The 16,614-nt window shown below is 44.6% G+C and overlaps 1 protein-coding gene across 1 annotated transcript in view; it reads left to right on the forward strand.

Moving 5' to 3' along the window:
• The first annotated feature begins 1,264 nt into the window (after nt 1-1,264).
• LOC126214929 (alpha-protein kinase 1-like) overlaps nt 1,265-16,614 on the forward strand; it is a 74,127-nt gene continuing 58,777 nt past the window's right edge. Inside the window, exon 1 of the mRNA XM_049941568.1 lies at nt 1,265-1,515. Within this exon, the coding sequence (XP_049797525.1) occupies nt 1,265-1,515 (251 nt within the window). The remainder of the gene's footprint in view (nt 1,516-16,614) is intronic.

A 16,614-nucleotide genomic window follows, 5' to 3' on the forward strand; every position in this document is an offset into this window, starting at 1 on the left:
CTTCAAAATCATTCTTAACCGAATCTAGGTACCTTCTCCTTGGTCTACCCCTACTCCTCCTACTCTCTACTGCTGAACCCATGAGTCTTTCGGGTAACCTCGCTTCTCCCATGCGTGTAACATGACCCCACCATCTAAGCCTGTTCGCCCTGACTGCTACATCTATAGAGTTCATTCACAGTTTTTCTTTGATTTCCTCATTGTGGACACCCTCCTGCCATTGTTCCCATCTACTAGTACCTGCAATCATCCTAGCTACTTTCATATCCGTAACCTCAACATTGTTGATAAGGTAACCTGAATCCACCCAGCTTTCGCTCCCATACAACAAAGTTGGTCGAAAGATTGAACGGTGCACAGATAGTCTTGGTACTGACTTCCTTCTTGCAGAAGAGTAGACCGTAGCTGAGTGCTCACTGCATTAGCTTTGCTACACCTCGCTTCCAGTTCTTTCACTATGTTGCCATCCTGTGAGAATAGCATCCTAAGTACTTGAAACCGTCCACCTATTCTAACTTCGTTCTTCCGTTTATATCTCTGTCCCACTGACGTTACTTTCGTTTTGGAGATGCTAATCTGCAAAAAAATGGTTCAAATGGCTCTGAGCACTATGGGACTCAACTGCTGTGGTCATAAGTCCCCTAGAACTTAGAACTACTTAAACCTAACTAACCTAAGGACATCACAAACATCCATGCCCGAGGCAGGATTCGAACCTGCGACCGTAGCAGTCGCACGGTTCCGGACTGCGCGCCTAGAACCGCGAGACCACCGCGGCCGGCGCTAATCTGCATACCATAGTCCTTACATTTCTGATCTAGCTCTGAAATATTACTTTGCAAACTTTCAATCGAATCTGCCATCACAACTAAGTCATCGGCATATGCAAGACTGCTTATTTTGTGTTCACATATCTTAATCTCACCCAGCCAATTCAGTATAAAAAAAAGGTATGAATTTATTGTTATTCACTCATTTAGAAAAGATATGCTTGGCGTCGTTGGTACTGAAGGGGTAGGGTGTTGGAGCAATCGCACGCCGTCCCCTCGCCATCCGAAAGGTGCCTCTGCATCCTTTTACGCTGTGTGGGTCCCTTAGCAACAGCATCCACGCACAAAGGGACTCTAAGACACCCTACCCCCTCCCTTCCGCCGCCCGCGCGCTAGCCTGACATAGATATGACACCACTGTGCAGGGCAAGGGGCGGACGCGGTCAAAGGATTGACCAATCAGCGGCCGGCGACCCAGGTGCCGCGGCTGTGGAATGTCCAGCGACCAGCCGGGCGGCTGTGACCGCCTCACTTCGAGCTCCAGCAGTAGCGCGAGCAACGCCAGCGGGGCCGACGCGGACGTCGACGGGGCAGCCGCCATGGGGAAGCCGCAGACACCGCCGCACGTGCGCGCGGCCGACGCCAAGGGCCAACTCTCTCCGCATGCATCCTCCGCCGGCTACCACTTTTACGCCTACGAGTCGACCCAGCTTCAGCACGCCGACTTTGCTGCGTACGGATACCGGTAAGTCGGCCCCCAACAGCGCCTCGCTGCTTGCCTCGCCAGCCGGCCGCCGCACCCACCACTGTGTCCTCCGAGGACACGCAGGGCTAAATAATTTTTTTGGAAAACTCAGCAGCAGCGAATCATTCTTCCCAAACTACAGTGGTGAGTGGAATTGGGAGAGCAGTTGGTGGTACCAGAAGTACCCTCCGCCACACACCGTAAGGTGTCTTGCGGAGTATAGGTGTAACTGTAAACAGTTCGTCACCAGAAAAAGCTGCTTTAATGTGTAATATCTTATACCTTTCTTTCTAGTCATCGATCTTCTGACTGGTTTGATGGCGGTCCCTCTTTCCTGATCCAAACTCTTCATCTCTAAGTAGCTCTTGCAACCTACGTCTTCCATCATCAGACTGTTCATTGCATTCGTCATGTCCTGCAATTCCCTCTCACGGAGATTGCAATGTGAGTGGTCGTACATTACAATAGCTTTCCTTTGTTCGTGTTTTATTTTTTTTATTTTTTTTTTATTGTGCTAAAGCTGCGCAGCGCTGTTATCAGAAAATATTCTGCCTACTGCTTTGTCAATAGCGTAGTTTATTCGCCAGTGTACTTCATCTTCATGGCTTTATTTGGCTATCGAAGGACGTTGAGTGTGATGTCAGCGCGACACACATAAACCCAACTCCGTTGAGCGTTGGACAAAAATTTACTAATATTCTATCAAAATTTTGTAATGTCCTCCCATATCTTTGCGAATTTCAGTTCAAGTTGTTCCTCCTGTTGCTGCCCCGTGTTGAAATCACCGTGAAAAATCTTTCGACAGTACATTCGATGCCTCAACACCAAGGTGGCCATTTGAAATGCACGACGGCGAATAAAACACACCGTTTGGAAGGCAATACGCATATTCTGTAATTAACCTTTCATTTCAGTGTCTCGGTTTTGCCAAGAGCCACTTTTGCTACAATGAAACGAAAGTTCATTTTCCGTCATGAAAGTTGGCATTTTGTTTTACGTCAGGCGGGGAATCAAAGCTAAACTTCTACCGATTTCCTTCCCAAAGCTAATTGCAACATTAGCTTGTTTGACGGTGCCGTTTTCTTCTCGTACTTCTTGCTGTGTAAAAAGCTCTCGGGAGAGGTGCGTCTTCGTAAAATCGAGACGCCATTTTGGAATGCGACTTTGTGAAGATAAGACGCCATATTTGTTGGTTTCCACATTTAAACTATGATACAACAGCGCATTAATGATCTCTCAAAGACGCATCACTTTTTTTCAACGCCTTGTCAGTCAAAATATGTCGGGTGATGCGACTTGGTCATCTCATAACGCGATGGGAAAAAAATGTCGCTGCGATTGAATTTTCTTTTTGTGAAGGTCCACTGTTTTAAGAGCTATTATGCACATTCGTAGCATTTATATGAACATTACAGATCGTTAATGTAAGTTTAAAGTCTAGATTTGGAGAAACAATGTGTCGGACTTTGTAAGTCGTATGATTTTTGAAATTCAGTACTTCCCCTTCCTGAAGTTGGTGATTGAAAGAATAGCTCAGATTTTGAAAAATACAAAGAAGTTTATGAATTTTATTATTAAGTTATCCTTTCATTTGTATCGGTTTTGCCAAGTATACCACTATGATTGCCTTTTTTTTTTTACTGTCACAATGACGATAATAGCTCCATTGTCTACCGAAATTTTCCAAATTAATTTCTTTCGTGGCAGAATTCTGTTAGTAAGTAGCTGTATTCAGATCAGATACGCTATTCTTTACACCAGCTGCGTGCCAAAGCTTGTTGCTTAATCCTTCCTTTTCATAAACAGCCATATTGTACCAAGACTTCATGCAGGTTAGATGCCATATTTGTTGGTTTCCGTATTTACCTCGAGTGCTCAAAAAATTTTGCTCCTTCGTTACAAAAGAACATTAAACACATCCCAAACACGCATCATTTTTTTCGATCTCTTTGTGATACGAAATTAGCGCACGGAATGTCCATATATCGTAAAGTAACGAAACGTTTAACTATAGCGATCAGATCCTCATTCTTTGAAGACCTGCTCATATAGGTGCCCGTAGCACCAGTATGTAGAATCGAGGTAATTTAAAGTTTCTCAGATTATGAAGAAACAATACGTTTTTATATCGTGACGCGAAATTCAGCACGTACTAGCATCCGTAGTCGGTGATTTAAATAATAGCTCAAATTTATGAAACGATAAAAATAGAAGGGTTTTAGTATCAAGTTCTCTATTCAGTGCACTATATCTTTGGATTCAACACTTAACTTCTAGCACTTGGCACTCTGTCCACATGAAAAGAAGACGCCATATTGCATCAGAGTTGCGTGAAGATAAAGCGCCATCTTTGATGGTTGCTATATTTAAACGTGCTTGCTATAACAATATATAGCTTCGATAGAATAACGCGTTAAGGATAACTCAGTATACAACGCTTTTTGAACGTCTAGTAGAACGAAAATACTGGATAATCCGCCATCAGCTTATCGTAATGCAACGAGCTAATTTATTGTTGTTGTCAAATGTTCTGCCTGTGAAGAGTGCCCAGTTTTAAAGCCTGTTGTACAGGTTAAGAGCATGCGTGGTTGCTTGGAAGTTATTTTTTTTTTTAAGTCATGACATTCAGTACCTACTAGTTCACGGAGTCGGTAATTGAAATGATAGCTCAGAGTTAAGGGTAAATAAAGAAAAGGTAGATGGATTTTGGTATCAGCTTTTCCTTGCTCATTTCACTGTCACGGATTTGCCAAGAATGAAATGAGAGTATTTCTTTTCCTGTCCTGACTTCCATCAGTGTGTCCCATGGAGAATTTTCCCTTGCTTGATAACAACATTAACTTTTTTAATGACGAAATCGAGTTAGTAAATAACCATCTATAGTCCATCTCTATACTCTTTGTATCTACCGGCTAAGTTGCGTCTTCACTGACCGCAGACGCCATATTCCAATACAGATCTGTGAGGATTAAACGCCGTGTTTGTTGGTTTCTGTATGCATACTCCAGTGCTGCGAAACTTTTCGCCTTCGATAGAGTAGCGGGTTAAAGATACCTCAAAAACGCATAAATTTTCGAACAGTTACTGCTACTAAAATATCAACAACGTGACGTTAACGTATAGTAACGTAACGGAAAAAAATGAGTCGTAAGATTTAAGGGGAATTCATTTTATACTAGCTTCTCAAGTCGGTGATTAGGACTAATAGCATAGATTTTGGAAAGTGAAAATTGTTACACTGTGACGCTAATTTTCTAAAAGGTGCCTTAACTTTTCCTGTCGCTCACTGGAAAGAAAAATCGTTGTGAAAGTCCGATTTAAAAAATGTCATTGATCGCTATCTAAACTGGATACCGAACGGCAACAGTCTGAAACTGTCGGCCAAACTTTTTTTACTAGATGGTGCCATTTTGCTTTTTGGCAAGAGTAAAAAAAAAATGGCTCTGAGAACTATGGGACTCAACTGCTGAGGTCATTAGTCCCCTAGAACTTAGAACTAGTTAAACCTAACTAACCTAAGGACATCACAAACATCCATGCCCGAGGCAGGATTCGAACCTGCGACCGTAGCGGTCTTGCGGTTCCAGACTGCAGCGCCTTTAATCGCACGGCCACTTTTTTTTTTTTTAATCTCGTTTTGGTTCTAATTTGTTCGTTTCATGTGTTCGGGGCGGACGTCTCATGACACCCGTTCGGGTTGTTCGTTAATGCGTTCACTCAGTTTTTTTATTGCAGAGGGTAGCTAACCCTCTGACCGAACACGCTGAGCTACCGTGCCGGCAGCCACTTCGGCCGGCGGCAAGAGTAAAAGTTTCATCCGCCGACTTCACGTTGTTTATCACATTTTTACTACAAATCCCTCCAGAAGAGATGCGTTTGGAAGAGAATTTTAACGCAGTGTATCAGTTAAACTGGACATTTTTTGCAGTGTGCCAATATACCTACTCTTTCTCCGTCGAGACAGGCCTCAGAAGGTCTGACGGTTCTGATCGACCGCCGTATCTTCCTCAGCCCTTGGGCGTCACCAGATGCGGATAGAGAGGGGCATGTGGTCAACACACCGCATTCCCGGTTGTTCTCAGTTTTCATGGCCGGAGCCGCTACTTCTCAGTCAAGTAGCTCCTCTATTGGCCTCACAAGGGCTGATAAATGCACCCTGCTTGCCAACAGCGCTCAGCAGACGCAAACGGTCACCCATCCAAGTATTAGCCAAGTCAAAAAGCGCTTAACTTTGGTGATGTGACAAGAACCGGTGTTACCACTGCGGCAAGTATAGCTACAAAAACCACATAATGCCGTGCTTCAGCTTTAGATTCACGAAAATCGAAATAACTCTGCTCCGTTTACTTCCATCAGACAGCCACAGTACAGGACATGTGTCGCCATGTTGGCGGCGGTACAACAGATCACTCAGAATGTTTACTTCAGTATTTCTTCAACATTTATTTTTACTGTTGTGTGACATGAGATTTTTTTGGTAGTGACTTACGTATGCCGCGGTCTAGGTTCGCTTGAAAGAAGATAAATTGGTTGGCGCTCTTCCGCGGAATTTCTACTGCCGTCTTCCCAAGATTTTCGTTTTTCTTGGTGGCTTTCATAAGGTCCGATACCAGTGGTCTAGTTTTCTTGAGGAGGGCTGGTGTCTGAAGATCTTGGAGCAAACTTTTATATGCGTTAAAAACAATTTTTATTGTGAAGTGCTGCAAGTAATAGCAGATATGCAGGTATATCTGCAGAAAATCTAGAAGTCTTATACGAAAGAAGAATCAGTTCCTTGTAACCTGAGTTTGGAGAAAGGAACAAGGTAGTCATTCTGTCGTTACCTGCGGTTTTGTAGCCGCCATAATATATCTGGAAAACCTTCGGGAAACAATTGATATTACAAGTTTCTACTAAGTGCTCTGATCCGACCAACGCTCTTATTGGAAAGCAGAACACGCCAGTTGCTTAAGTTATTTTTTTATGCTGTTAATCTGAATCGTCGGAGGTTAGGTAAAATTGTCTTTAAATCAATGTAGCTTGTACATAAGTCTGGGTTATGGGTACTGTTTATTCCCTTTCTTTGCATTTCTTTATTGGATAATCTTCCGAGTACATTATTTTGTGGTCTGGGAACGAGTCTATACTCGGCAAGCCACCTTGCGGTGTGTGGCGGAGGGTACTTAGTGTGCCGGCCGCGGTGGTCTAGCGGTTCTAGGCGCTCAGTCCGGAGCCGCACGACCGCTACGGTCGCAGGTTCGAATCCTGCCTCGGGCATGGATGTGTGTGATGTCCTTAGGTTAGTTAGGTTTAAGTAGTTCTAAGTTCTAGGGGACTGATGACCACAGATGTTAAGTCCCATAGTGCTCAGAGCCATTTGAACCATTTTTGAACTTAAATCTATATTCGACGTTAACAAATTTTCCTCCCTCAGAAAAATCTTTTCTTTTCATTGCCAGTCTACATTTCATATTCCCTCTGCTTCGTCCAGCATCAGCTATTTTCCTGCTAAAACAACAAGACTCATCTACTAATCCACAGTAATTCTCTCAGTATCACCTAATTTAATTCGTGCACATTCCGTTATCCTTGCTTTGCTTTTGCTGATGTTCGCCTTACACCCTGCTTTCAAGACGCTGTCCATTCCGTTCAACTGCTCTTCAAAGTCCTTTGCTGTCTCTGACAGATTCACAATGTCGTCCGTAAACCTCGACGCTTTTATTTCTTCTCCCTGAACTCTAATTCATACTTCAAATTTTTCTTTTGTTTCCTTTACTGTTTGCTCGTTGTATGGATTGAACAAAATCGGCGGCAGGCTACAACCCTGTCTCACTCCCTGCTCAACCACTGATTGCCTTCAATTCCCCTCGACTCTTACAACTGCAAATGGCTCTAAGCACTAAGGGACTTTACAGCTGAGGTCATTAGTCCCCTAGACTTAGAAATACTTAAACCTAACTGACCTAAGGACATCACACACACATCCATGCCCGAGGCTGGATTCGAACCTGCGACCGTAGCTGCCGCGTGGTTCCGGACTGAAGCGCCTAGAACCGGTCGGCCACATCGGCCGGCTCTTACAACTGTGGTCTGGTTTCTCAGCAAGTTGTAAATATCCTTTCGCTCTCTGTATTTTACCCCTGTTAACTTCACAATTTCGGAGGTATTTGTTGTAAATATCCTTTCGCCCACTGTATTTTAGCCCTGTTAACTTCACAATTTCGGAGAGATTATTAGAGTCAACATTGTCAAAAACTACCTCTAAGTCTACAAATGTTATAAACGTAGGCTTTACGTTTTAATAATTACTCCGAATATTGTTTTGCAAGTTCAGAGCTTTTTGGTACATGATACCACTAGCAAGAACAGCGTGATAAATAAACGAATCTATTTAGCGCTCTAAATTATTTTATTTACGAAACATTCATGCTGATCACGGACTCGTAGCCGGCCGGAGTGGCCGAGCGGTTCTAGGCTCTACGGTCTGGAACCGCGCGACTGCTACGGTCGCAGCTTAGAATCCTGCCTCGGGCATGGATGTGTGTGATGTCCTTAGGTTAGTTAGGTTTAAGTAATTCTAAGTTATAGGGGACTGATGACCTCAGCAGTTAAGTCTCATAGTGCTCAGAGCCATTTGAACCATTTTTGAACGGACTCGTACAAAAATGCATTTCCTTTATTAACAGAAAGGTGGAACAAAACTGAGCACAGAACACTTCGCTTTCGGCAGGAGAGACGTTACAGGGCGCCGAAGACAGGAATGTTAAATTCCTTATCGTGCTGTTTCCTCACTGCTCCATGAGTCACGCGTAACAGCGCCACGAGAATTCAAAGCCACAACAACTTCGTGAGTCATGCCCGGTGTCCACTACCTGCGCAAATCAACATCCTGCGCGCCGTGGATAAGGTTTCTTAAGTACCATGAAACAGTACCTTTCGCCATCGTTGTGGGTGTAAGGTGAAAATTTCTCGGTCAGGCAGCGAAGAACTGCGTTTGATACGCAAGGATGGAATTGGTTTACGACATTGCCCCCTTTCCAGTCCGATGGCAATATGTAAATACCCTCACACAGAGATTCTAAGATGTACTAAATACTAATCCTCTTCTTTTTTTATGGTGAGCCCGTAGGTTGGTTTGCAGAAGTGCGTTTTCCCAACGAGTTCTCTCTTACGAAAGTCTCTTCTGCCTGAATTAGCTACTGCATCCCCTTTTTTTTTTCTTTTTCTTTTTTTTTTCTTTTTATCAGTCAGACCGGCCACGAATTTCTCTCCTGTGCCAGCTTTTCATTTCACAGTAGCACTTGCAACCTACGTCCTCAGCTATTTGCTTGTTATCTTGTCACTGATATATTTCCACACAGAATTTAAATCCCAATGTTGAACCTTTTATTTCCGGAATTGCATTTTCGATATACAGGGTGGTCGATTGATCGTGACCGAGCCAAATATCTCACGAAATAAGCGTCAAACGAAAAAACCACAAAGAACGAAACTTGTCTAGCTTGAAGAGGGAAACCATATGGCGCTATGGTTGGCCCGCTAGATGGCGCTGCCATAGGTCAAACGGATATCAACTGCGTTGTTTTAAGCAGGAACCCCCATTTTTTATTACATATTCATCTAGGACGTAAAGAGATATCAATGTTTTAATTGGACCACTTTTTCCGCTTTATAATAGATGGCGCTGTAATAGTCACAAACATATGGCTCACAATTTTAGACGAACAGTTGGTAACAGGCAGGTTTTTGAAATTAAAATACAGAGGGTAGGTACGTTTGAACATTTTATTTCGGTTGTTCCAATGTCATACATGTCCTTTGTGAACTTATCATTTCTGAGAACGCATGCTGTTACAGCGTGGGTACCTGTAAATACCACATTAATGCAAGATGTCCGTCAACCTCAATGCATTTGGCAATACGTGTAACGACATTCCTCTCAGCAGCGAGTAGTTCGCCTTCCGTAATGTTCGCACGTGCATTGACAATGCGCTGACGCATGTTGTCAGGCGTTGTCGGTGGATCACGATAGCAAATATCCTTCAACTTTCCCCACAGAAAGAAATCCGGGGACGTCAGATCCGGTGAACGTGCGGGCCATGGTATGGTGCTTCGACGACCAATCCACAAGTCATGAAATACGCTATTCATTACCGATTCAACCGCACGAGAGCTATGTGCCGGACATCCATCATGTCGGAAGTACATCGCCATTCTGTCATGTAGTGAAACATCACGTAGTAGCATCGGTAGAACATTACGTAGGAAATCAGCATACATTGCACCATTTAGATTGCCATCGACAAAATGGAGGCCAATTATCCTTCCTCCCATAACGCCGCACCATACATTAATCCGCCAAGGTCGCTGATGTTTCACTTGTCGCAGACATCGTGCATTTTTCGTTGCCCAATAGTACATATTATGCCGGTTTACGTTACCGCTGTTGGTGAATGACGCTTCGTCGCTAAATACAACGCGTGCAAAAAATCTGTCATCGTCCCGTAATTTCTCTTGTGCCCAGTGGCAGAACTGTACACGATGTTCAAAGTCGTCGCCATGCAATTCCTGGTGCATAGAAATATGGTACGGGTGCAATCGATGTTGATGTAGCATTCTCAACACCGACGTTTTTGAGATTCCCGATTCTAGCGCAATTTGTCTGCTAATGATGTGCGTATTAGCCGCGACAGCAGCTAAAACACCTACTTGGGCATCATCATTTGTTGCAGGTCGTGGTTGACGTTTCACATGTGGCTGAACACTTCCTGTCTCCTTAAATAACGTAACTATCTGGCGAACGGTCCGGACACTTGGATGATGTCGTCCAGGATACCGAGCAGCATACACAGCACACGCCCGTTGGGCATTTTGATCGCAATAGCCATACATCAACACTATATCAACCTTTTCCGCAATTGGTAAACGGTCCATTTTAACGCGGGTAATGTATTACGAAGCAAATACCGTCCGCACTGGCATAATGTTACGTGATACCACGTACTTATACGTTTGTGACTATACAGCGCCATCTATCACAGAGCGAAAAAAGTGGTCCAACTAAGGCATTCACATTCCTCTACGTACTACACGAATATGTAAGAAAAAATGGGGGTTCCTATTTAAAAATAAAAAAAACGCAGTTGATATCCGTTTGACCTATGGCAGCGCCATCTAGCGGGCCAACCATAGCGCCATCTGATCTCCCTCTTCAAGCTAGAGGAGTTTCGTTCTTTGTAGTTTTTTTGTTTGATGCTTATTTTGTGAGATATTTGGCCCGGTCACGATCAATGGGCCACCCTGTATATCGTGTGTCTTTGCTAAAAGTAGTCAGGCGCATTTTCTCTGGTGTTTGGCCAGATATGTGCTATTTTGATTTTGTACCGTGTAGCTGTAGTCAGTTCAGACACATAATGCTCTTTTGTACGACGACGCGCGTCAACATGAACCGTCCGTTACTTTCCTGTTACAAACAAAATTATTTTTAAACTGGAATTTTACAGGTCCATTCGACAGTTGGGGCCCCATATTAGTCGAGTGCGTTATTCCTTTTATAGGTGTGTATTAACAGGAACAGTAAAACACGAAGAATAACCAGTACCACAAAAACGCTACTGCAAGGTGTTAACAGCCAGTGCGGGGCAGGGCGCTGCTCTCTCCGCTAGAGTCTTTGTTGTTCTCGTGTTTTCCTGTTTCTGTTAATACATATACACTATGGGATCAAAAGTATCCGGACACCTCGAAAAATATACGTTTTTCATATTAGGTGCATTGTGCTGCCATCTACTGCCGGGTACATATCAGCGACCTCAGTAGTCGAAACTTCCTGGCAGATTAAAACTGTGTGCCCGACCGAGACTCGAACTCGGGACCTTTGCCTTTCGCGGGCAAGTGCTCTACCACCTGAGCTACCGAAGCACGACTCACGCCCGGTCCTCACAGCTTTACTTCTGCCAGTATCTCGTCTCCTACCTTCCAAACTTTACAGAAGCTCTCCTGCGAACCTTGCAGAACTAGCACTCCTGAAAAAAGTATACTGCGGAAGGTAGGAGACGAGATACTGGCAGAAGTAAAGCTGTGAGTACCGGGCGCGAGTCGTGCTTCGGTAGCTCAGATGGTAGAGCACTTGCCCGCGAAAGGCAAAGGTCCCGAGTTCGAGTCTCGGTCGGGCACACAGTTTTAATCTGCCAGGGAGTTTCATATCAGCGTACACTCCGCTGCAGAGTGAAAATCTCATTCTGGATACCTCAGTAGTCATTAGACACCGTGAGAGAGCAGAAAGGGGCGTTCCGCGGAACTCACGGACTCAGAACGTGGTCAGGTGATTGGGTGTCACTTGTGTCATACGTCTGTACGCGAGTTTTCCACACTCTTAAACATCCCTAGGTCCACTGTTTCCGATGTGATAGTGAAGTGGAAACGTGAAGGGACACGTACAGCACAAAAGCGTACAGGCCGACCTCGTCTGGTGACAGAGACCGCCGACAGTTGAAGAGGTTCGTAATGTGTAATAGGCAGACATCTACCCAGACCATCACACACAGGAATTCCAAACTGCATCAGAATCCACTGCAAGTGCTATGACAGTTAGGCGGGAGGTGAGAAAACTTGAATTTCATGGTTAAGTGGCTGCTCATAAGTCACACATCAGGCCGGTAAATGCCAAACGACGCCTCGCTTGGTGCAAGGAGCGTAAACATTGCACGGTTGAACAGTGGAAAAACATTGTGAGGAGTGACAATGTGGCGATCCGATGGCAGGGTGTGGCAAATGCCCGGCGAAGGTCACCCGCCAGCGTGTTTAGTGCCAACAGTAAAATTCGGACACGGTGGCGTTATGGTGTGGTGTTTTTCATGGAGATGGCTTGCACCCCTTGTTGTTTTGCGTGGGACTATCATAACAGGCCTATATTGATGTTTGAAGCACCTTCTTGCTTCCCACTGTTGAAGAGCAATTCGGGGATGACGACTGCATTTTTCAACACGGTCGAACACCTGTTCATGATGCACGGCCTGTGGCGGAGTCGTTTCACAACAATAACATCCCTACAATGGACTGGCCCGTACAGAGTCCTGACCTGAATCCTACAGAACAGCTTTGGGATGTTTTGGAACTCCGACCTCGTGCCAGACCTCACCGACCGACATCGATACTTCTCCTCATTGAAGCACTACGTGAAGAATTCGCAAGGAACCCTCCAGCCCCTGATTGAACGTATGAATTAGAGTGAAAGCTGTCATCAAGGCTAACGTTGGGCCAGCACCATATTGAATTCCAGCATTACCGATGGAGGTCGCCACTAACTTGTAAGTCATTTTCAGCCAGGTGTCCGGATACTTTTGATCACGTAGTGTAGATGAAAGGAATAACGCGCCAGTCTAATTTGGGACCACTCTGTCGAATAGACAGGTGCTATTCAACGTTAAGAATCATTTTCTGGAATCAAAACTCACCTTCCCGTTGCCCTTTGGTTGGCCTTCTACCAGATGTTTCCGTTATTTTGAATAGTTCGTATCAGCAACCACGACATATTAAACTGATTGCTCTGTAGTATTCTCCTCTTAGCGCCTAAATTCTTTGGAATTGGGATTAATACATTCCTCCCGAATTCTGAAGGTACTTCTCTGCCTCATGTAGAACTTAAGACAAAAAAAAAGGAAAAAAATTAGATGACACACAACGAATGGGACGGAAATCGGTAGATGTGATGTAGTAGCACACGTACAGACAAAAAAGATTACAATTTCAGAAAAATAAAATTCAAAGGAAACAGCTTCAAAAACTGAGTATGTCAATGTTGGTACATCTCTGGTCCTCATATAAGCAGTTATTCGGCATTGATTAATAAAATTGTTGTACGTACTCCCGAGGGATATCGTTCCAAATTCCCGATTCGCGGGCTAGTTTGTCAAAATCCCGAGCTGACTGGAGAGCCTTCCTCCTAATACTCGAAACATTCTGAACTGGGAGAGGTCCATCGACCTTACTGGTAAAGGTAGGGTTTGGCAAGCTCGAAGACACGCAGTAGAAATCCTCGCCGTGTGCGTGGGGAATTATCTTGTTGAAATGTTAGTACGGGATGGCCTGCAATGAAGGGCATCAAAACGGAGCGTAGAATATCGTCGATGTACTGCTGTGGTGCTAGGGTGACATGGATGACAACCAAAGGCGTCTTCATACGCGTCATCGGGGCTCAGTTCGAAGCGGGACTCATCATTCAAGACATTTCTCCTCCGGTCAATGAGATTCCAGGCCCAAAATGTGTCACGAGATGCCTCGTACGGTGTGGGATACCAACCTGAGCGTGGCCCTACAACCAGAAGAGTTTCATAGCGGCACCTTTACAGTACAACGGCAAGTCGACGATATTCTACGCCACATTTTGTTGCGCTTCATGGGAAGCAATCTTGATGTGCATTTCAGCAAGATAATGCCCGACCGCGCAAGACGGGAGTCTCTACTACTGACCTGGTTGCCGAATCATAGCTTACCCAGCAAGATCACCGGATATCTCCCAAGTTGTAAGAGGCATTAAGGGCAGGGCCGTACAACCATCGCGGGTTCTGACGATTAAACGCGCCAGTTCGACAGGATATGGTACGATATCCCAGGGAGCACACCAAACGTCTCTACCAGTCAGTGCCAGGCCCAATAACTTCTTGCATAAGGCCCAGAGGTGGACCAGACTTGCTGAGTCTGTGAAGTTCTTTCTCCTGAATAAACCATCAAATTCGTTTCTGAAATTGTAATCACTTGTTTGTCTGTCTGTGTATGTACTTCACATCTGCCGATTTCCGTCCCATTCGCATAATTCCTTCGTGGTGCGTCTTTTTTCCTTAGGGTGTACCTAGCGTAGAAGTTGGAATCACGTCTGTAACAGTTTGCTCTTTGAGTTTTTACAGGGTGTTTCAAAAATGACCGGTATATTTGAAACGGCAATAAAAACTAAACGAGCAGCGATAGAAATACACCGTTTGTTGCAATATGCTTGGGACAACAGTACATTTTCAGGCAGACAAACTTTCGAAATTACAGTAGTTGCAATTTTCAACAACAGATGGCGCTGCAAGTGATGTGAAAGATATAGAAGACAACGCAGTCTGTGGGTGCGCCATTCTGTACGTCGTCTTTCTGCTGTAAGCGTGTGCTGTTCACAACGTGCAAGTGTGCTGTAGACAACATGGTTTATTCCTTAGAACAGAGGATTTTTCTGGTGTTGGAATTCCACCGCCTAGAACACAGTGTTGTTGCAACAAGATGAAGTTTTCAACGGAGGTTTAATGTAACCAAAGGACCGAAAAGCGATACAATAAAGGATCTGTTTGAAAAATTTCAACGGACTGGGAACGTGACGGATGAACGTACTGGAAACGTACGGCAACGCGCAGCTAGTGCAGCAGGTGATCCAACAGCGGCCTCGGGTTTCCGTTCGCCGTGTTGCAGCTGCGGTCCAAATGACGCCAACGTCCACTTATCGTCTCATGCGCCAGAGTTTACACCTCTATCCATACAAAATTCAAATGCGGCAACCCCTCAGCGCCGCTACCATTGCTGCACGAGAGACATTCGCTAACGATATAGTGCACAGGATTGATGACGGCGATAAGCATGTGGGCAGTATTTGGTTTACTGACGAAGCTTATTTTTACCTGGACGGCTTCGTCAATAAACAGAACTGTCGCATATGGGGAACCGAAAAGCCCCATGTTGCAGTCCCATCGTCCCTGCATCCTCAAAAAGTACTGGTCTGGGCCGCCATTTCTTCCAAAGGAATCATTGGCCCATTTTTCAGATCCGAAACGATTACTGCATCACGCTATCTGGACATTCGTCGTGAATTTGTGGCGGTACAAACTGCCTTAGACGACACTGCGAACACCTCGTGGTTTATGCAAGACGGTGCCCGGCCACATCGCACGGCCGACGTCTTTAATTTCCTGAATGAATATTTCGATGATCGTGTGATTGCTTTGGGCTATCCGAAACATACAGGAGGCGGCGTGGATTGGCCTCCCTATTCGCCAGACATGAACCCCTGTGACTTCTCTCTGTGGGGACACTTGAAAGACCAGGTGTACCCCCAGAATCCAGAAACAATTGAACAGCTGAAGCAGTACATCTCATCTGCATGTGAAGCCATTCCGCCAGACACGTTGTCAAAGGTTTCGGGTAATTTCAATCAGAGACTACGCCATATTATTGCTACGCATGGTGGATATGTGGAAAATATCGTACTATAGAGTTTCCCAGACCGCAGCGCCATCTGTTGTTGAAAATTGTAACTACTGTAATTTCGAAAGTTTGTCTGCCTGAAAATGTACTGTTGTCCCAAGCATATTGCAACAAACGGTGTATTTCTATCGCTGCTCGTTTAGTTTTTATTGCCGTTTCAAATATACCGGTCATTTTTGAAATACCCTGTACATGGATACTCTGCAAATCACATTCAAGTGCCTGGCAGAAGGTTCATCGAACCACCTTCACAATTCTCTATTATTCCAATCTCGTTTAGCGCGCGGAAAGAACGAACACCTATATCTTTCCGTACGAGCTCTGATTTCCCTTATTTTATCGTGGAGATCGTTCCTTCCTATGTAGGTCGGTGTCAACAAAATATTTTCGCATTCGGAGGAGAAAGCTGGTGATTGGAATTTCGTGAGAAGATTCCGTCGCAACGAAAAACACCTTTCCTTTAATATCCAGCACAAATCCTATATCATTTCTGTGACACTCTCTCCCATATTTCGCGATAACACAAAACATGCTGCCTTTCTTTAAACTTTTTCGATGTACTCCGTCAGTCCTATCTGGTAAGTATGCCACACCGCGAAGCAGTATTCTAAAAGAGAACGGACAAGCGTAGTGTAGGCGGTTTCCTTAGTTGGTCTGTTACGTTTTCTAAGTGTCATGCCAATAAAACGCAGCCTTTGGTTAGCCTTCCCCACTACATATTCTATGTGTTCCTTCCAATTTAAGTTGTTTGTAATTGTAATACCTAAGTATTTAGTTGAATTTACGGCTTTTAGATTAGACTGAATTGCCCCATAACCGAAGTTTAACGAGTTTCTTTTAGCACTCATGTGGATGAGCTCACACTTTTCGTTATTTAGGGCCAACTGC

The sequence above is a fragment of the Schistocerca nitens genome, chromosome 12, assembly GCF_023898315.1.
Source record: "Schistocerca nitens isolate TAMUIC-IGC-003100 chromosome 12, iqSchNite1.1, whole genome shotgun sequence".
Lineage (NCBI taxonomy): Eukaryota > Metazoa > Arthropoda > Insecta > Orthoptera > Acrididae > Schistocerca > Schistocerca nitens.